The 23,088-nt window shown below is 39.0% G+C and overlaps 1 protein-coding gene across 1 annotated transcript in view; it reads left to right on the plus strand.

The window, feature by feature from the left end:
* GLT1D1 (glycosyltransferase 1 domain containing 1) overlaps positions 1–23,088 on the plus strand; it is a 93,384-nt gene that overhangs the window by 41,643 nt on the left and 28,653 nt on the right. Inside the window, exons 7-10 of the mRNA XM_044990215.1 lie at positions 4,709–4,804; positions 8,662–8,711; positions 20,179–20,222; positions 21,687–21,807. Coding sequence (XP_044846150.1) covers positions 4,709–4,804; positions 8,662–8,711; positions 20,179–20,222; positions 21,687–21,807 — 311 coding nt within the window. The remainder of the gene's footprint in view (positions 1–4,708; positions 4,805–8,661; positions 8,712–20,178; positions 20,223–21,686; positions 21,808–23,088) is intronic.

A 23,088-nucleotide genomic window follows, 5' to 3' on the forward strand; every position in this document is an offset into this window, starting at 1 on the left:
ACTTGTATGTTCGTTAATATCGCTTTTCACAACAGACTTACTAGCTAGTAACAAATAAATTACAATCATTTGGACATGTCTATGTGCATATTTATTTGTTTTTCCTAAAGCTAATTAAGTATTTTAGGAAAATGTGTAAGAGCGACCACTAGCAAGAGTTGGTGGCTGCACTCTGAGGCTACCAAACAATTTGTCCTGAGAACTCCTGCATTTTACAGGGCGATACTGGATCAAAGTGCTCTGAGATCTACTGATGAAAAGCACTTTAAGTATTATTATTTATCCTGTGAGTTGAGGTTGTCCAGAACCTACCACAGGGGTGCTCAGCACCTTCCAGATTTAGTCCTGCAGTGCTTTTCATCTTCAAACTGCTTTACAAACATTACTTACACAAATAAATAAAAAAGATAATGCAGAAAGAAAGATGCTAAGAGCTAGGAAGAAACAAGTGCAAGGATATTAGATTTTATTAAGGCCAGATTTTATGTTAAACCCAAGGATCTTCATAACTTTTGTGATGGACTCTATACTCATGGTAACTGTGATCTGGATACTGATTGCAGTATGACTGAAGTTTTAGTGCCAACCTGATGTTCCAATCCACAGCAACCAAAGAAGTTAAAAAGCATCAGAAGGTGGAGAGAGCTTAATTTAAATCAAATATCTGTGCCGTACATGTAATTAAAATTCAGGCAGAGTTTTGCTATGGTACTCATAGTCTGACTCTTTTTCTAGCAACTTGCTTTGTGGAAGTTTAGATTATGACTCAAAACCAGCCTTGGTTCTCCTAAAAGCATAATGCCTTAATGGGGCATCACAGCAGACAAAAGGACCTTTTTAGCCCAAACATTGTGTATTGTGAATTATTCTCGGCCCAATAAACAGCATCATTATCTACCTTGTCTGCTGCAGCCGCTCTGTGACAGCTAAAACTATTCAAATTAAATCAGAATGACTCAATAGCAAATGCTGTGAAAATGAGCATTTAAATCCCCAAGTTAGATTTTAATTTTAAATGCAATATCACTTGAATATGTCATGAACCACCGATTGTTTATGGCATTTTCAAAATGCAAGTTCAGTTCAGATCTCATGCTAGTTTTACACCAGTATAACTCCATTGACTGCAGGGGAGTTATTCATGATTTACTCCTTTTTAAGTGAGATTAGAATAAACCCCTATGTAAAGATAGCATTCAGTGAAAATGGAAAATCATGAATATGGGATCAATCTAAATAAAGCTGCTTCATTCCATTTCCTATTGCCTTCTAGAGTTACAGGATCTTTGGGAAAGCAGAAAGTGTGAGGAGGGAGCCAACGTGACAAAGAATAAAATAGGATTGTCCTTGTTTAAATAAACTATGATTCTTAACTACTGTTGATGCTTTTTGTTCCAAGGGAACCAGTAGATACATACAAGCTATTCCAGAAAGAAAAGATGGCCTTGTGGTTCAGCACACGGGACATTTGCGTTCAATTCCTGACTTTCTCACGGACGTGTATATGGCCTGAGGCAAGTCACTTAAATATTTCCCCATCTGTAAGATGGGATACTACTACTTCCCTGCCTCACAGGAATAGTGAGAGGATAAATTCCTTTGTGTTTGTGTAATGATGAGACAATACGCGAGCCAAATCAATCAACAGTCAGAAATAAGCAAATTTATACCAAGCCAATTTTGTTCAGTCTTTTAGGCTCAGTTTAGCAATTCAGTAAAATTAGCTGGCCATAAGGCTGAGGTTTTGTTTTACCAAGAGAGTTTTAGAGACTTGTTTCCCTTCAATAAAGGTACTTGATGATTCATAGAAGTGGTTATAAATGATTTAAACTCTTTTTGATTTATCATGGCTTGTCTCAGTTTTTGTTATTTTCTTCTTTCTATTCTAGAGCTCACTTGACTTAAAACAGGATCTTTTTGTCTCTGAAGAGTCTATTTGCTGCAGCTGTTTATCTCCACCACCTGAAGTGTGTGTGGATTTTTTCAGTCATCCTTGAAAGGCCAGCAACTCTTTAATAAAATTAAAACAATCAGATGTGGGCAGAGATGACCTCATAAATAAAGCACTTGATGAAATGGTTTACCGCTGTAAAGTTTTGCGACAATTAGGTATATTGGCTATCCTTGCCACTGGCTCAATAAACGTGTGCATGGAAGGACAATGAATTGATCTGCTTTGTGCAGTGTTCAGCCAGGAAATGGAAACTACCAACCCCTAAGAATTGATTAAGTGATGTTTCTGTTATGAACATGCATTCAGCAGTTTGTGGATTATATTAAATTACGGTGAACACATTTGATCCAAGCACATCACATGGTGACCCATCCCCAGAATTACATTCTGAGTGTAATTGTGCTATTGCAGAACCAAGCAACTGCAATCGCATACATTAGATTGTCAGTTTTTAAACGACATTCTAACAAGAGTCGATGGAATTTTATGGTTCCTATCTCTGTGTTTCCAGCAGCATTTAAGTGTGGGTGCTTTTATTTTTTTTTTACATTGAGATTTTTCAATTATTTTTAATTTGCATTTCTTATCCACACAACGCACCAACTGTTAGTTCAAGTGCGACTTGAGAGGACTTCTCTTGACAGATTCATTTTAACAGAAAGATATACAATAAATAGTGAAGGGTATAGTTCATTATCTTCAAAAGGTTTTCTTGTCAGTGTGTTACAAAGAAAATTTAAGATTAAAATAAGTGCTTTGCAGTCATTTAAATTCTGGTTAAATATTCTGTGACAGCTTGAGTGTTTAAAGGATAGATACTGCTTTGGAAACTGAAGCAATAGTAAGGTTTTTGCTCTTATTATGACATTCCTTTCATATGAAGAACTCATATCTCTTTACAAACATGAAGAGCTTCACATCTCACAACCCTCTTGAAATGGGGCCATGTTCTTGCCCAAATACATATGATCTCTATGTTACTGATTGGGGAAACTGAGGCACAGAGGATTTATATAATTTGCCTCTACTCTTATAGGGTTCGCAGTAGAACCTTTGGTTACCAGTTGCTTTCGCTATACACCAGGCATTACTGCCTGTCTACCAGAATGGGTTTTGAATATAGTTCATATGATTATACACCAGGGTAGGCTACCTATGGCACACGTGCCAAAGGCAGCGCGCGAGCTGATTTTCAGTGGCACTCACACTGCCTGGATCCTGGCCACTGGCCTGGGGGGAGGCTCTGCATTTTAATTTAATTTTAAATGAAGCTTCTTAAACATTTTAAAAACCTTATTTACTTTACATACAACAATAGTTTAGTTATATATTATAGACTTATAGAAAGAGACCTTCTAAAAACGTTAAAATATATTACTGGCACGCAAAACCTTAAATCAGAGTGAATAAATGAAGACTCGGCACACCACTTCTGAAAGGATGCCAACCCCTGTTATATACTATCAAGTTCTCCATTATATCCCCCTGGTAATATCAACCCTAACTGACTCGATCTTCCTTTCTAGGGACAGATGAATTATTCATTTCCATAAGTGTCATTTTAAATGAGACCAACATGCTAAATTTTTCATCAGAGAACTAAAGTGGTCTTGATGGCATAGGTTGGTATTTAACTGCTACATCACTTAGGGTATGCGTACACTATGGAGACTATCCCAGCACACTACATTGCCTGGATAAACCCATAGTGTAGATGGAGGAAGACCACCTCCCCGAATGAGAGTGGCTACAGCAACTGAAGTATTCTTCTCTTGACATAAATGTATCAACTGTAGGGTTTAAGTTAGGTCAGCGGTATGGGCTTTTCACACCGTTGACTGATGTAGCAATGTCGACCTAACATAAAGGTAGAGCAGACCTTAACATTCTAGACTGTAAAATATTGCCTGTTGCTCCACTGAAACAAATTCTAGATATAAACAGTATAAATATTTATTCCTTGTAATCTATAGACTCTTAATGTAAGACTGCTGTGCTGAATGTGTATGACTGTAAAAGTAACTAACTGGAGTACTCCGTTATACTCAATACCACATGGAAAGAAGTGGAGTCTGCTTTGGCTAAGAGATTTTGGACAACTATAGATAAATGTAAACTTGCAGTATCGGAGGTTTAGAGCATTCCATCACATAACAGCAAAGTTGTATCTTTTTCATTCCCTGCAGGCTAAGAACAACAAATACAACAACGCAACCTTGCACCCAATGAGTTATACATAATATGCATTATTGTGGGCATTTGCTTGGCTTTATCATTTAGAATTTATCATTACATTAATCAAATATGCAGTCCAGTTGACTGACTACTGGACTAGGAGCCAGAAACTCTGGATACTAATCCCAGCTCTGGCATATATTCCCTTTAAGCAAGAAATTTAACCTCTGCGTCCGGTTTTCCATCCATAAAAAGAGTAATATTTCCTCAAGATGCTGGAAAGTGACTGCAGTGGGCTTTAGATTAGGCGCTTAATGCTGAGGAAATGCATAGAGATAGATCGTTCTTAGTGTTACAGGGTAGGGTTTTCACAAACTCTCAGTGTTGACCTACTGCTCCCACTGAAATTAACTCCCATTGGGAGTAGTTAGTTCAATGCTGGGTGCTTTTGAAAAATATCACCCTATTTATATTCCTAGGATTACTGCACAAGTTGCATGCTCACTCAGGAAGCAATTGTTGTGAAGATATTTTACTGTTCTAACTGCATTCGGTATTTTTGAAAATATCGCGTTACAGGGATCCCTCAAGACACAGAAAATTTACGTCTGTTTCTTTTGATATGTGGACTTAGAAGAGTCAAGGACCCTCTTTATTTAGTGGATGTATTTTCAGGTACGTGCCCTGCTGTTTAAATGTCTCTGCATTTTCACTGGGTTTGGTTTTTTCCTCCAAACACCATTCAGATAAATTTCTTGGTGTGATGACTTTACTGTAAGTTGTGTTTTTCTCTGCAGAATACTTCATAATATATTTATGTTTTTAAAAAGTGTTCCTATAAACATTGATCTGTTGAACACATTATTTCTGTACTGTGTCTTTTCCTGCCTCCTGGGAATAATACAGCATTGCAATCAAAGAGAAATATTTGATGCTTTTGCTTGTTGAGAGAGTAATTATTTTGCTGCTAGCATACAATATTCATAATAGACAAAAGAAAGAAGTTCACCTATTTCAAAAGAAGTTTTTGGGCTTATTGTGTCATGGTTATTACATATGTTTGCAGGTGTACTAAGGAATACTATTAAAGTTACAAGAAAAATTCTTTTCTCGTGTTTTTAGGGCAAAGCAGCAATCTAAATTGAGGTTTCTTCACATAGCATGTGAGACGCTCTTACAATGCTAGAAAGGGTTGCAAACAAACATATTTCATTTACTTGGACTCCTGTATCAAGTTCAACTATGACAAAAAGTTTCCATTTAGTTCCAAAGTTCGGGCCCGTTGACATCACTTACCATGAGCAGGACTCAGATTGCTCATCTCCCACAGCCCTGCCTTTCATAAAACATTAAAAAAAAAAAAATTGGAGATATACCAATCTCCTAGAACTGGAAGGGACCTTGAAAGGTCATCGAGTCCAGCCCCCTGCCTTCACTAGCAGGACCAATTTTTGCTCTAGATCCCTAAGTGGCCTCCTCAAGGATTGAACTCACAACCCTGGGTTTAGCAGGCCAATGCTCAAACCACTGAGCTATCCCTCCCCCGACATTAGCCAAACACAGTGAGAAGGAAAGCAGGGCCGTCTTTCTAGGAACTATGTTTTAAACGAGGTGCTCATCAGTATCTCCTTTATTTTCTTCCTGCTTTTACAGGGTTTTTATCTGCGGTACGGTTTAGTAGTAATAGTATCAAACCACCTAGAAGTCCCAGTCATGGAGCAGTACCCCCTTGTGCAAACACAGAACACAAAGACAGTTCCTGCCCCAAGGAGCTGCAATCTAAGTATATGACAAGAGACAACAGTTGGAGAAGGAGGAGAGAATTGTAAGAGGAGAAGGTGGGGACTGATGGGGGAAGCTCACATTGTATTTTGTCAGTTTTCTTGTGACAAGAAATTGGTAAGATTCAGTGCAGAGAGAGAAGTGGTGGCAGGAAGAAGGGAGGGTTTGAGGAATAAGTCATAGGTGATAAAAAGGCAGCTGGGATTGTAGGTTTGGATTCAATTAAAATCGGAGGAGTAAAATTATTTAGCTAGGAATATGGCAGAACTGAAGGAGAGAACAAATTTGTAGTGGAGGAAGTCAACCTGGTCACAGGATTTCCACCAGAGATGCTCCCCAATGCAAGAGCAGGAGCAAAAAGAAGTGGATGTTGAGGTTGAGCCAGGGCTGTGATGTCTGCAGATATCTGCTACTTTAAGTTTTAGACATCTCAATCATTTTTTCAAATTGGTGTTATTAGTATCATGAACCTGTCTCTGTTCTACATTAGAGAATCAGGTAATTGTCTAAACTAAAAGTTTACTTTTATGCTTTGTTACACTCTACTCTATTGTTTCACTTTGTTGTTGAACTGAAGCACTGATGCCTTTCACAGGGTTTATTCCTTCTTTGGAGTATTCTGAGATTACTGGGAGCTTCATAAATCAGTTCACTGACCCAAGATAATGAGATGCACTAGCTGAAATAGTTTATTGAATGGTTGCTCCATATAAGTAATCATAGAACAGAAACAACTCCCCAAACTCTGTGTCAGAATACACTCGATTCAGTATAAAATCTCTCCAGTATCCCCTGCGAGTAGACTTTTCTTGTATTCATCATCAGATTTCTGTAAAGCCACTTCCTCATTATTTTTCCCCTAACAAAGAATGGGCAAGGACACTATATATATATATATTTTTTGAGACAGAGAGATTCATCAGGTTTGTACATGAGACAAGTGAGAAGTAGTAAGGGTTTCTTTCGGTCAGCACATCATAGCTATACTTAATACAGCCTCAGTCCAGAGAGATGGACTACAGGGCCTCTTAGGTTCTTCCAAGCCCTACATTTCTGTGATTCTATCATTTCTCAACTTCAAAACAAGATTAAACTTTAAAATATAACTAAAAATTATGAACTAAAAAGATGAGTGACCAACTTGAATTTTAACTTATTTTGTAGATTGGAAAAGTGTGGGTTTTTTTTTAAATGAACAACAAATTTTTTTTTAAAGTCCTTTCTAATTGGAAAATTGATTTACAATTATTCCATGTTCAATTATGATTATCACAGTATCATAATTCACACAGGGCTTACCATACATATAAGACAGAATCCCTGCACTGAGAACAGGATCGGGGTCTAAAAGAGATATAATGTGGAAAGTAATGACAACAGATCAGCTTAGGAGGGAGGTCGTCAGAAGTGAGAAGAGCAGTAAAAGTTCGTATTTGTAATGTTTATATCCTTTGTGTCTTTTGTTCTCAGTATTTCTTTTTGGTACATTTCACATCAAGATGTATAAAGTCGAACACTGATACGAAGGTTCATGTGAGGCACAACCAAAATAAGGCAGGTCTGAAATTTGATACACCAATTAAAAAGCAATATATTTGATAATTATACAGAAAACAGATCACACCAGCCAATGAGATTCACTAAGTTACTCTCAAAGTTCCAAGCTCTGTCTGAACTAGGAAAATAGACCACATTTGAAGAGGTCGGCTGAAACATTTTAAAACAGGTTTTAAAGGATAGACAAAGTCTGACTTCTTAAAAGAAAGTTGTTAGACTGTGGGTGGTGAATCTACAGGAGAGCCTAACATATTTTAAAACACAACCTGTTTTCCTAGTTTAGACATACCGCATACCCTTTGGAATTGATTAGATCATCCATATCAAAGCTAGTCATACCTTTTACTAGGTGTTCACTTTTGAAAGACCCACATACACAGCAAAGGCATGTTTCTCAATGTAGCTGTGTCAAAAGCGTGAATGGATGAGTCTCTTCTGCCAGGATTTGAACTGTGGCTGCAGGGAGTCCAGGCATTCTAAATCTTAGCCCCCTACAAATCTTAGGCCACTATTCTGTTGATCCTATTATGCAAACCCTTACTATACTGTGGAGGGCTTATTACCATGTGTAGTCTGTTAAAGTCAAGTAAGTGTTCACATGAGTGGGCCCTATTTCGGCAATGGAATCGTTGAAGAGAGGCATTTTTTTAGATTCTGGAGTTACAAACACTATACAACTGTAATGACTTTGCAGTTATTCTTTCCCTCCACCGGTAACAACAAAACATTGCATTTCCGCAGCATTTCCTGGGGGCCACATGCAGGTGCTCGTGGTAAGAATAAGTCCTGGTCATTTAGGCAGAACAAGAATCCAAACCACCTTGATTAAGTAACCCCATTCACCAGCATCATGTAAAACGCTTCACTGTTAAAATTATTCTAAAATAATACCTCAGCTTAATCACAAAAAATAACACTTGAATCATAACAGAGTGAGTGAAAGAAAAATAAACACTAACTTCAATAATGTTAATGAATCAAATATTGTGTGTGAATGTTGAAGTGAAAATCTGATCTACTTTCCATATTTAAACACTATCACTAATGCTACTGTCCAAATTCTACCTGTCTGAGTCATGCAAGTGCTCCCATTGTTTTCAAGGGAGGAGGACTTGGCCTAGTCTCTGTATGTGATTGTAAGAATATTAAGCATAATTTGTTAATATTAAAAAAAAATTTCTGTTGTGTTTTAGAGTGGCACAGAAGAGAGCCCCATATCCACCTTGTTATAATTGGACCTGCAGTAAGTTGGGTTTTTTTTTGCTTGTTTTAATTTATGTTTACTCACACAGATTTATTTTAGTGGACAAATGAGATATTTTTGACACTTGTTTGCAAATGGAAACTGAGTTAATGATGTTTGAACTTTTACAAAGACTCCATGGCTGTTCAGAAGACGTTCTGAGCTGTGGAAATCAATCAGATTCTAATTTTCCAATTTCCAAAGCTCCCAATGGTTCAGTAGGGTCTGATGATTTCCTGATAGCCTGAGGTATTAGAGCTACATTTAGAAGGCAGTCTAAGGATCTGCTCCCCATGAAGTCAATGACAAAAGTCTGGCTTCATTCAGCTGGGCAGACCTCAGTTATCTGTAATATGGTAGCACTTAGCAGTCCCAGTCAAGATTGGGGCCCCACAGTGCTAAACATTACATAGATATATATGGAGAGGGTGGTCCTTGCCTCAAAGAGCTTACAGTCTAACTAAGAGAGAGTCAGAGTTGGTGTAATGGTCTCCAATATGTATGTTCACCAACTTAGATGCCTAGAGTGAGACTCAGACCCACTTACTGCCTTGTAACTTACACCTTTTACTTCCTGGCCCATGACATCTGAATTTGGCTCTCTGAATGTAAGGATTCTAAGCTGGTCTATCTCACGTGCCTAAAGACAAGAATGAGTAGTGTAGCAAGTGTACGCCGAAGTAGCCCCCACCCGTTTTACCTTTCACCTTCATCCAGCTCCTTGGCATACAAGTTCCACCAATGTACAGTCTGATCCATTGACTTTTTCCATTGACTTCAGTGGGCTTTGAATCAGGGCCCTTCGACTAGCAAGCAGTTCTAAATTAGACTTTATATGTCACCTCTGAATTTGACCCTCGGGTGCAAACTGGCATACGTCCCTTGACATCAGTGGAGCTAGCCCAGCTGGCTGCATCCAATGGCCTTGTGTCAGGTTTGTAGATGTAGAGGACACTGTTGCGACTGGAGCACATATACTCTCTCCAATTTAGAATTTTAAATTCTGTACATTCACAAGACTTGTTAATGATATTCATTGATTTCAGTCTCAGAGAAGAGGATTTAATCTCACATTGGACTACGGGACCAACTTTTGGAGGGGAAAACTGCTGGTTTAACATTTGAATTTTAATATTTACTAGGGTATTTATACCATTGGTTTAACACACTGAATCTCTACCGCAGACTCAAAAAGGAGTTAAAAGGTCAAATCTTGTAAATGAAATATTAGAAATTCATATTTCGGTGTGAATATTTTATGAGCAGAGGTTATCCAACATTTTAAAAGACAGCAGTTATCATTTCTGAGTTTTTTCCAGAGCCTTGTGTTATGAAAATTTTTAATAGTATGGAGGTGATATCGAACACCACCTATACCCTGGCATACTTCTAGTAGCTACTCTGCAGTGTTTAGGGCATATAGGATACTGCAGGCAAAGTGTACAAAGAGAGAGTAGTGGAATTTGGTGTGAAAGTTGCTAACATGATACAAAAGACGTGTGACTGATTTTCTGTTAATAACGATTTTTTTAAAGAGCTATAGGTATTAGTTTAGCAAGGTACTTAAGCATGTGACTAGCCCAACTTCTAGGGGGACAAAATTAAGCAGATGCTCAAGTGCTTTGTTAGGTCAGGGATCTAGTGCTTAGTACCTTGCAGAACTGAGCCCTTATTTGCTTCTAAAGTTCTCCTGATAGGTTTGTTTTAGGGTTATTTGTAACAAGATTAGGTTAAAAAAATCCAGAAAAAATTGATTTCTTTTCAAGTCAGTGTCCCTTTAATCACCCATTTCTTCTTAACCGCCAAGAGTTGTTTGTTGGTATGTGCATTTGTTTGTTCTCAATGTGTCTCCTACCTATTCAACTGCAAGCAACATCCTGATGGCTTTATTTCCCCCACTAAGCCATACGTCTTGCTACCTGCACATGCATAGTACTACTCATGATAGCCTGTCTTATGACTTGTATTTGTCTGCTGATATGAAGTCTTCCCTTCCTCCGTTTTGGTGTAATGCAGTTTCTGTTCCCATTGAGTTTGCTGATTTTGCAGAGGGTCATGCCTTTGTTTCCTTCAGTTTAGATTATTTTAATGTCATTTGTACTAGTCTGAATTTGCAAACAATTAGCAGACGCCAGCTGGTAAAAAATGATGTTAGACTTATTTCTAACACCAGACAGTGAGCACAGCACTCGAGCTGAAAATCAGTGATGTCTGTTTCACTTTTAGATTCTGAGTGCTGTAAAGTTTTATGTGGAGACACTAAAGGGGAAGGTTTAGAATATTAACACACACACACCCCCCCCCGGCATTTATATTGGTGTTAGGTTTTACAGACGTGTGGCTCTTATACAATCCATATTTCAAGCTAAATATGAATTCGCAGCATCCCTGGAAATGACTTGCATATCTTTTAATGAAAGTGTTAGATTGCATTTTACAATAGGAATTTTTGTTCCTTTTTTGGATTAGACTGGCTTTATACAGAGAAGGTGAAAAATGATATGAATACCATTAATAACTGTGATTTTTAAGTGTAGGGTATAGTCTGTATAAATGGCCACTATACTTTTGATTGCCCTCTGTCTGAGTGAAATCTGCCTTTTTTACAGTGTTGCCAACTCTCAGGATTTCATGATGTCTCACAATATTTGTAGTTTGTCCTAAAGCCCAGCTCTTGGAATCATATGGGCATGATTTAAAATGATAATGAAAAAAGTAAGTTTCTAGCTGTGATGGGCAATGTTCACTGGCAGCAGCACATAGTGGTTAGGGCACTAGGTTTCTATGTGTCCTGCCCTCAATGTCTCTCCCTAGCCACTGTCACTCCCCTTGGCAGTCTCCCTTTTGATATGTGTGGACTTGACCCCTGTGTCGGGTCGCCGAGTAATCTTATCCCCCTCTGGGGTAACAGAGTCCCAGGGAAGATATTGGGTCTGGTGCCGTCCCAGTTGGGGGGGACTTCCAGTCGGTCTGTTGGCCCCTGCAGATGCCAGTCTCAGCCACGGATTTTTCAAAGCCTTTGTCCTCCCCTGGCTTCCCCAAGGGGGAGTCTGTAATTGAGGGGTTTTGTGCTCTTTGTAACAAGGTTGGTTGGTAGGGGAGCCCAGGCCAGGGTCCTCTAAGATGGACTGATTTATGGCTGCCTCCTTGGGCCACTTCCTACCACCCACCACATTCTTACAGGGCATGATACAAAGTAGTAAAGAGGAAGAGAGTAACCAAACCTTCTACCCCCTGGGCTTAGCAGGCAGGCAGAATCTCCCCAGGAAAGGTTTCTGCAGCACCCCTCTTCTGCAGCTCTCAGAATTGGTCGTTCTCCCTGCCCCGTCAGAATGTTTCTGAGCTGTCTGGCTCCCTATTAAGCTCCTCTTCCAGCTGGAGCATGCTCAGTAGGTGGGAACGGGCGAGATCACCTGGGCCCAGAGATGCTCCTTAACCCCTTCAGTGCCAGTGTGGGGTTTAGACATCCCATCGCGCTAGCCCTCATGGTTGTGGAGAAAAATCTTGAAAATGTTAACACACAGGCTTAAAACCAAGGCAAAAGAAAAACCCAGCATTTGTTGTTGTTATTTTAAAATCTGATTATTTTTAAGCAACCTCATGACTAATTAGGGCTTGACTCGTGGTTTTTGAATGCTTGAGGTTGGCAGTACTGCATCCCTGTGCATAGGAGCCCAGCACAAAGCCTCCACAGAATTTAAGCTTGATTTTGAAGCTCTAAATAGGAGTGAAGTGCTGCATAGACTTTATGCTGGGTCTCTTCAAAGGGATGCATTTTACCCTTTATAATCACCTTAAAGCTTCAGGTGCAGTGCCAAGAGAGAGATGGCTTTTAGCTGTTTGAGTACAAGATGATAAACTGAACCATTTAAAAAAAAACAACAACAGAGGTTTAAGAAATGCTCATCTAACCCAAAGACTTCCCCAATGCTTTTGCTTCGTGTGGGCCAAATGCTTTGCTGCACTCACTCTCAGTATTCTTTTTTGCAGAAGAATTCAGGAAGTTGTGACAATTTATTCACAGTAGCGAAAGTTTCACAACAGGGTAACACAGTAACTCCACAGTTAAATTTGCTGTACTTATTTTCACGTGACCCCAAAAGCTTCCAGGTAACATGAGAAAATGAATAAAATCTGAATGGGCAGATATGATTTTTTTTTCTCCTTCTTACTCATTTTTGTTCTCTTTAAATTTCACTACATACATTTCTATTAAAAATGCCACTATCTTCCCTCTTTTATGTTTTCCTTTTTATCGTCATTTCTTTCCACTCTAGTACACCAAAAGATTTGAAAGTGAACTGGAGTGGAAGATAAATCTAGAGCAGGTATAATGCAGTTTGTATTTGCAACTTGGAAGATGCATTTGCTGCCTCAAATGAAGACTTTAGGCACTTCAGTTGTCTTTTTAAATTTGCATCACTTTTTCATGAATTGAACGTCATTACGATGAGCCCAACATTAATATATGCAGCATATCCAGAGAGGTTGAATGATTGACCAAACTTTTAAAACTCCTAAAACATTAAAAAAAATATATTTCCTCACACACACAAGGCAATTTTCTCCAAATACTATTAAAATGTATTTGCACATAGGAGGGGCAACTAGAAATCTATATCTCAAAATAAATCTTAGCTGCATTCTAACTTCTATTGTAATAACCATATTTACATTAACTCTTACACCACAAGATCCTGTTGAAGTCAATGGAGTTACTTGTAGTGTAAGATAGTATTCATCGTGGGTATCACAATCTAGCTCTTAGAAGTTATCATCACATAATAGGCTAATGTATTTTATTTTCTGTGTGTGTTCGATTATGGCTTGGATCCTGCATCCTTCACTCACGAGTAGCCCTGTTTACTTGAATTGGATTGATCATATGCATAACGGTTGCAGGAACAGGTCCTATAATACCATTCACACTCCTTTGCTTCTAGCCCCTCCACAATTTTTTTCTTTTCCCCCATTTCTATTTTTAAATTGTAAAGATACTTGTAGCAGAAGGTGATTTTCAGCAATTCTGCCTTGCAAGGATAGGGGCTGACAGAATCTCTTTCTGAAAAGATAAAATCCTGTTGCAGAACTTTTGTCCATTTGAGCATTCCCTACTGCAGTTTCACCTCTTGTACTACAATAAACCCCTCTTGAAACCCTCTTTGATATACCATGTAATTTTTAACCATACATGTGGAAAGTACAGAATATTGTTATGTTTATAATGACATTTTTCATTGACAACTATTTTTTTCATGTCTGACTTCTTCCCGTGCCCATCACACAGTTGTTGAGTTGAATATCATAGAATCTAGAGCTGGAAAGGACCTGTCAGGTCATCTAGCCCATCTCCTAAATAATCAGGACTCTTCCTGACTCTATGTTTTCTAGTGGTTTTTATAATCTAGTTTTAAAGGAATCTGCAAATGACGCTTCTACCAATTCAAGTACAAAATTATTCCACAGGCTCCCAGACCTCAGTATTGGGAAGATTTCCCTGTATGCAGTCTAAATTTTTCTTTTCATCACATTTCTTCTGTATCCACCCCCACAATCTTCTGCTATAATAAATATTTCCCCTCCATCTTTGATGTTTACAACCTCAAATAACTGTAGATTTTTATATCCCCTCTCACTTAGCAGTCTGTCTATATATTCAATTCTTTCAATATTTCCTCTTTGTTTAAAACATCGTGCAATTGATATGGCAAATATTCTTTCAGATGCACCCCAAAAGTAGTTCCAGAAATCAAGATGGCATTTGCATAGAATGCATTTGCAGGACATTGTATATAAACTTTACGTGGTTATGTTTTTAATAAGTTTATGTTAATGGATTTAAATAAGTAGCTTTGAAGCAGCTTGACTTTGAGCCTGGATAGAGTGAAATAACCTCTCACCCAGTATCCCAGATGTTGTGACACTTCTGAAAATTCTTATGTATGAGATCGTGTCCATCTGGGGAAGTGGAAGCATGAGGTGTAAGGAAGCATGAATGGGTAAGGAACTACTTTTGTAAGTTAATGGACAATGAGCCATAAGTGATGACCAGGAAGATAACAGACCCCAGTAGACAAGAGGCCATTGAAGAGTTACAGCTGTTTACCTAAACTCAAGGGATTGTGATCATATTGACAAGAGTAATCTTCTCCTGTTATTCACTCAATGTAACTTATTTGGGGAAAACATAGACTCATGGATGTGTCTAAGAAAATGTATCCTGAAAAGAGAACCTCAAAAGCGGTCCAAGAATCAGATTGACATTGCCTAATTGAAACTGGACAGTGCAGTTGAGGTGGGAGACCTATGGTTCCTTGATCTGATCAAAGAGCACAGAGGTGGTCCTGGGATCACACCAACCATACAAGATGAGGTAACTGAGGAGGAAGTGTGCTCCTCTCCAAGGCCCCACAACAATAACTCAAGGGCTGATACCGCAACTTCCCCTACTAAAGAAAGCAGAAACAAAGACATCTCAAACTAGGCAGCTGACCCGAGAGCAACACCCGCTAGCATGACAATACCTGAGCCAGAAGACATTGCCTGGTTGCTCAAACTGCAGTTCCTGTCTGCCTCTGAAGCTTAACAAGACAAGCGAGCTAAAGAACAGATACTTTTTTTTTTTCTAAGTAACTTTATTCTTTTTGTCTCTTTAACAGGACATTTCAACACCTGTGCAGGGATGTCTGCTAAGAAAGAGCTAACTTAGCCTTTTTTAAGCATGGATGTGTATATGTGTGTTTGTGGCCACTAATAGTAATAGCACGTGCATATAAGCCCATAGTGTAAGCTGCCATTGGGTATTAACTAACCTAGGCTTGTAGTAAATCTTACCATACATCGTGAAGAATACATAAAAATGTATACTGTAGCCCATTCTTTCCACAAGGGAAAGTATAAGCTGCTAAGTAAAACTGATAGGTGCAGGCAAATTAAATAAGGCATTTAGTCATTGGTGTTATGTTAACTTTGTGGTTTGATTACTGTTTGTGCTCATGTAATAACCTGACCAAGTGTTGGTCTTAAATTATGCTTTTTGTTGTTATCCGATTTTAAGTTGTAGTATTATCAATTCCTTGACTGACTAATTCAATTTATATTGTAATATCAATATTATCATATTGTTAATACTTAAGGGAAGTATGTTGGGGTTCCTCTGTGATTTCTCAGTTCCCTAAGAACTCAGTTTGACTTTAGTTTCATCACTCAGGTTCCTTTATTCTGCATACTGCAAAGCTACACTGAGTTGATTAGACTTAAGCATATGGGATGGGTCTAGGGCGTACCATACATCCAAAGTTACACAGCAAAACTTTTTCTTAATTGCATTTTTACCAACACTAACAACATGTGCATTTTTAACTGTACATTGAATTGCATGCTTTTGGAGTCGCTTGGTTACTTTGCAGGAACCCATTTTTGTAGAGCATAGTTTGTTCACACATTGTTTATCCACAACCTTCTTTTAACTTTGTTATAGGTTTTAGGCTTATTTTGTTTATTGTAAATGATTCCGTGGGTGTTCCCCCTTATTGTAGGTAGTACAGACATTTTGTTTTTAGCCTGATTCATTTACCTTCCCAATTTTGTTTTTTCAAGAAATGAGACCTTACCCATGTCCAATTATTTACGTTAAGCCAGGCGTACAAAGTATAAGAAATTATATAACTTTGTAGTTATTAGTGCTTTTGAATAAAAATTGTAATAACACACCAAATTGGTTTGCTATGATCAACCGGCAGTGAGATAAAAACAACCCTAAATTAAAGGGACTTTAGTTAAATATTCACAGAACACTGGACTCCGGTCCTAAAGAAACCCTTATTATCATTACACGTTTGTTCAGGTTCTTATAATGTGCTATCTTTGTTAGGACATCTAAAGTAGCAGGAGACAATGTATTCATCAAAATGTAGAGTAAGCATGGTCTAGCGGGTTTTCCCTGCTATTGTGTCAGGAGCTGTGGGTTCTAGTCTTGGCTACTACTGACTTGTTATGAGACCATACACAAGTTGCTTCTCTGGTCAGTGCTTCTATTTCTTCAGCTGGAAAATTGGGGATAACAATATTCCCAAACATGCAGGAAGGCTCAGTCTGTTGGGAACTATAATTTATTAGAGTTAGTGATCACAGTGAGATCTTTGCACCTGAAGGTACTGCAGAAGTGCAAATTATTAATAGTTTAACAAATAGAGAGGACCTAGCATCCTTATATTCACTTTCAAGGCTCCACAGTCAATCTCCACCCTATCTATCATCTCTTGTTTAGTATCAAGCTGTTGATGCTCGCCTTTGAGGGGCCCATCATGCCAGCCTCCCTTTGGCCCCTTTCTAAATTTTCAGTCAAGCACCTTTGTGCTTTCTCCTCTGCAGTCCCACGTGCTTGGAAGGCATTCCCTGTAAACATCCTCAAAGCTGCCTCATTATCCAACTACAGATCCCTCCTCAAAACTCTCCTTTACTGTGATGACTACAAAATATTGGAGAATGGTTAGATTGTTGTTGTGCAGAGACCACTGCCTATCATGCTGACCCGTATCATCTCATCATTCTCTTGTACGTCCCCAGTCTGTGGCCAGCTGTTGTCCTCCTTTGTAAGCTCTTAGGGGCAAGAACTGTCTTTTTGTTGTGTTTGTACAGCACCTAGCACAGGACTATGGTTCCCAGGTTATTAGGGCTCTGAAGTGCTCAGTAATACAACTAATTAATAGTTAATAATAGTCTCTTCATCTAACTCACCTCACACAGCTTCCAGCTAGTTTTTTCTCCAGCTGCTGGCAAAGCTGTGTTAAGGAAGGAAGGAAGAAGCTGTAGTGGTGCAGATCCATCAGAAGACATTAAGAAATACTAATTGTTAGCTATATAATGGAAGAGGAATCTAGAATCACAGGATTCAGTTTGTGGTTGATGAAGTTGTAAATTTCTTGTAGATACTCATTACAGACAGACAGAGCTCCTTTAAAGACAACATTTGTATTTTGCGTTCTTTCCAAAGTTTTCCTTAAAGCTACTGACCATTAAAACCTAGTTGTACAAGCCTGCTCAGTAATTGATCATATTTGAATACGAGGTCCCCCACAGCACTGAAGCTAAGGAAGTCTTCTTTCACTGTCACTCACATTCCCTACACTCTGAGCAAAAACCTGTTCTTATTGAAGTTGCAGGCACAGCACGCAGGGCAACATGTTGACAGACTGCAAATGTGCTATGAGCTCTGCTTTCTACAAAGTCTAGACCAGGGATAGGGAATTTTTTTTGGTCAAGGTATAGTCAGGTCCAGACCCCAGAGAAAATAATATAAAAATAATAGTGATGATGATAATAAGTAGTAAATAAAAAGATTTTGGGGTCCATTCAAAAGCATGTGGTGGTCCGGATTTGGCGCACGGTCCGCCTACTGACTACCCCTGGTTTAGACAATAGCAGTAGTCTTATCATCAAAACATTCTGGACCGTTTCTTTAGTTTAAGTTCATTTTTAAATGGCAAGTGTTTAATATAGTGTGTTTGCAGACAGTCCCTCTGGATTTTGATCATGCTAGGCCCTGGGCTGAAGCAAAGACATCTTCATCATTGAAATGATTGATCTATGGCTGTTTCCACAGTGTTGAACACGTCGTAGAGATGATTCTTTCCTGTCAGCAAACTAGTGTCTCCCTAATAGCCTAACTCAGCCTGTTAGATGTGGTTTCTTACACTCTCTGCATCCACAGAATTTTCATTTTGCCTCATCTGCACTTATAGAAACTGTTCATACAACACAAGCTCAGTGATATCTCATGAGACATGAAATCCACAACAGCTTTCCTGTTTGTTTGGGATTTTTTTTTTTGCAAGGGAGAGTTGTTTAATAAAATGCACTGGGTGACTGATGACAACTCTTACCTGGTGCATCGTTAGGGAACACAAGATAAAATGTTACAAGAAGAACTCTTGGCTGTAGGAGGAATCTGACCATGGAGATCTTTTGCACTGGAAGTAACTTTCTGAGACCAATAACTTGAATGCTGCGGCTACGAGGTTTCTAGGCATCCTGCACAACTGATTGGCTCAGAAAGCACTAACATTTTTGTGTGTGTCTCCAACATCATTTCAGTCATGTTGCTCGCATGCAACTTAAACTTATCTCTGTGGGGATTGGGGCTGGATGCCTATGCACACACAAGTATTAGAGTGCTGCTTATATTGTAATCACTACCGATAGAATTACTTTTCCAGAACAAAAAGTGTTTTCTAAAATACTTTGGGTATGCGTTTCATACTCTGTTCTACACAGCAAAGTACAATATTTATCTGACAAGCTCATCTGTAGACAGTGACTTTCATAATAATTATGCATTATGTGCTCATTCTAGAAAGAGAGCTAATATATTAACATGGGGGCAAAAATTAAACCCTACTGTCCCCACACCTCTTTAAAATGCTGTGTTTTGCACAGTCTCATAAATCAACTTAATCAACTCACGTTTAACCAGAAAACAAAAACAAAACAACTACCCAACTTCTGCTGTTCTTGTTCATCTGGTTATGATTTCCAAATGCCTATTTATAGGGGTTTTTTTCAACCTACTAAATGAAAACAACTGATTTTGTTAGTCTTTGTAAATAAGCCTGCTTAATTTCCCACCTTTGCAGAAGTGTTTTAATAAATCTAGAACATTCTTCCCATTATAGTCACACATTTTAGGTTTTTACATTAGTTTTCAAACAGATTCTTCTACTAATGCTTTAAATGTGTTTGAGAGTGCCGGGCTCAGTTGTGAGCAAGGGGTGTGTGTGGGGGGGGGAGGAGGGGGTCCAAGAAGTCACTTTACTTTCCCTCACAAGTAATTCAAATGGTCAGATCCTGAACAAAGGGCTACTGCTGGGCCACTACCTGCCTCCAAATTTCAGTTTCTGTTCACCGGGGCAGCTTATAGATGCCCTGTTCCCTGCTAAGGCTGGATTACAAGGTGGCAAACCATCCCATAGTTATTAATATTGTGTATTGCAGTCGCTCTAGAGAACCATCCTGAAATGAAGGCTCTATGGTCTCAGGCAACGTACACAAACATAACAAGAGTAAGTCCCTGCACCAAAGAGCTTCCAGTCTATATAGGCAAGAGGAACAAAGGGTGGGAGAAAGGAAATCTCATCATCCCCATTTTACAGTTGAGGAATTGAGGACCAGAGCAGTGAAGTGGCTTGCTCAAGGTTACAAAGAGATCTATACCCAAGCTGAAAATAGAACCCAGATCTCCTGAGTCCCAGCCCAGTGCCCGAATCATAAGACCATCCTTCTTCTCAAGAACATGAATCTACCAAATATGGTTTTCTATAGCATGATTTTAAAATCTGACTTTCAGCTTAAACTAGTCGCACATTTTTGTAAATACTGAACCGTGGAAATTTGTATTTTCCTTTTAGGTGTTTAGTTTGTATGTTGTATTGCTAAATAGAGACGTAACGGTGTATGTGTTTCTTTATAGGTTGATACACAGTTTACAAGTGAAGTCAATGAAAAAGTTAATAGGTAAGCAGGTATGCACCTTATCAGTTTAAAAGGAAGCAGGGAGTAAATTCTAGTCTTTTATTGTCTATATCTGTGTGTGCACAAATCCTTATGTGCACAGTTGTCTGCATGTCTAACAAACTAGTTCTGGAAGTTTGTGTATAAGGCTCACATATAAAATATTGCACGTTTGACTGTTCCAGCAGTTAAGTAGAACTCTGTATGTTGTTTTGTGTTAACTCGTAACTGATTTAGAAGTAGATTTTTTCCATTTATAATTCATGTGGATATTCTCATTCCACTCTCCCCCCGTGTTTCTGCAAGGTCTTACGTGCTGTTGGTGGGTGGACAAGATAACCTGCGTTAGCTCTTTTCTGTCTCTAGTTTAAGTATTTTCTGATTGAAGCGTATAAATTTTAGAAAACAGAGATTTCTTCTGCAGTACATAAGAATTGCCTAACTGGAACAGAACAAGAGAGCAGTTCCTCACTCTGGTAGCCAATGCCAGATGGACAGTTAAGAATCAGCACAGTGCATGTTCTCTGTAATATTCTGTTGCAAGAGAAAATTTCTTCCAATCCTTATTGAGTCTCCTTAAGGGTCTCTTCTGGGCTTTTCACTGATGTTATTTTAAGTTACAGTGCTATTCTCCATGGTCATGCAGTTTATATAGTCATTTACAGCTGTGCAAACTGGGTGGAAAATGCTACAAAATTAGAATGGTGGCATTTGGCAGCGTGGTCTGGGAGAGAGGTGCTGGACTGGGATCCAAAAAAATGAGGGTTCGAGTTGTAGCTCTTTTACTGACCTACTGCATGAGCTTCTGCGCGTCACTTCCCCCATCCTGTGAGCTGTTAAGGCCCCAGTCTCAGCTGAGGTCTCTGGGCTCCACTGTGATACAAATAATAGCTAATCAGAATATTCAGTACAGGTGGAGAGCACTACACAAATGCTAGTAATAATACTACATTGTGCCCACGGAATCTTTTATCGAAGGATCTAGTTATATTAATTACGACTCATCATACCTCTCTTGTTTTTCCCATGGGCAAGTCATTGGGGATTGTCGGCAGTGCAATCAAACGTGTGATTGCAGCTTGGATAGGTCTACCCCGTTAGCTTTAATCTAGTTAGCACAGCTAAAATTAGCAATGAAGATGCAGCAGCATGGGCTTCAGTGCGGTCGGTACAAGCCCACCCAGTCCCCCTGCATATGTACTCGTGATGCTAACCTATGTGGTGCCAGTTTGCTGTAAGTGGTACTCAGGCTAATTAGATTATAGCTAGTGTGGGGATGCCTACATGAGCTGCAGTCATCTCCAATTGCACTGTAGACGTACTGATACTTAGTGCAATCAGAACCATGATTCCTGACTGCCAGGGTTGTTTTAATCACTAGGCTATACCCAGCTACCCTAAATTCAGGGGGAAAGTCCACAGTGCATGCAGTAGGAATTGTCCTAATTATGCACACTTTACTTCTAGGACACCTGGGGTACATTTGTTACAGGAGATACCTCAAGATGATCTTCATGCTGCTGTGAAAAGATGCTTTGCAGTGGTGAACAGCTCTATTTCAGAGGGGATGTCTGCTGCAATCCTGGAGGTAATTACAGCCAAGTGTTGAATGTGTGCAGCGTGTGAATCTGAAATTGCTTTGTATCTCTTGAAATGTATGTCAACATTCCTATCCAGATTTCAAAGCCAAAGCCAGTGAAGGCAAAACCAAAATGTTTTCTTCACAAGAATAGATTTTTTTAAAAATTAAAAATGTATTTAAATATTACACTTTATTGTTTAAAGACAGGCTGTAATTTCATCAAGCCTGTTAAATTAATATTACAGAACCTTAGGTAGGATGATCTGGATTCCTTGCGGCTGTCACTTATTCCTGGTTTAATATCCATCTCCTTATAAAATTACTAGAAAATGCTTTATTATTACATCATGTTACAGAAGTGAGTCTGAGGCTGGATTACTGAAGTGATTAATACATTAATGACAAGCTCATTTTATTAATTTACCATATTGGTGGCAAAAAAAAAATCTCAGGTTAATTTCATACCAGTCAAAGTGGGGTCCTGCTTGCTCTCATGTGTCTCCTACGAAAAATCATAATTTACTCAGGCTCTGTCTATACTTATGGCAGCATGTAGAAGACAGGCACTGCATGTGTAACTACATGCCACAGCGAAAGGCAAGCTGCATCCATCCTTGTCACTGCTCTGCTGCGAGAGCCTTTCACTGCATCGGGAAAGGCTCTGGCAGTGGGAAAGCAGCAGGACACTACACCATTAAAAATAGCAGTGTAGACATGGGAGACGCTGCTTGGGCATGTAGAGAGCTGTGTAGGGTATATACCCTGGGGCTTCAGGTATGTAGGGCACTCTGCTCTACTCACCTATACCATGCCTCACCATCTGCAATGCTATTTATACCCAGGCTAGCTGGGAGTGCAGAGTCTCTGCATGCTGCCATTTTGGGGAGAAGCCATCTTTTTGTTCTGCGTTTGTATAGTGCTTGGCACAATGCGGGTCCTGGTCCATGACTGACATTCGTAGGTGCTACCACATTATTTTTACTACTAGTAATAATAATAATAATAGTGACACTCCTATTGCTGTTCCTAACGAATGACGGCAGTTTTCACATCTAAAATGTTTTTCATCTGTACGTATGACAGTTCTTCATAAATATTAACTAATTATGCTTCATAAGACCTCTGCATGGTAGATAAATGTTAGATAGGGAGTATGTCACTCATCACTGAACTGCAGCCACCTCTAGGGTGGAAGGCAGACACTGTTTGACTGCACACAGCAACATTATGTTCTTATTCCGCGACCTATTAAGACCAGAAGCAGTATTGCATTTGGGCGAGGGCTAA

This window comes from Mauremys mutica, chromosome 16, assembly GCF_020497125.1.
Source record: "Mauremys mutica isolate MM-2020 ecotype Southern chromosome 16, ASM2049712v1, whole genome shotgun sequence".
Lineage (NCBI taxonomy): Eukaryota > Metazoa > Chordata > Testudines > Geoemydidae > Mauremys > Mauremys mutica.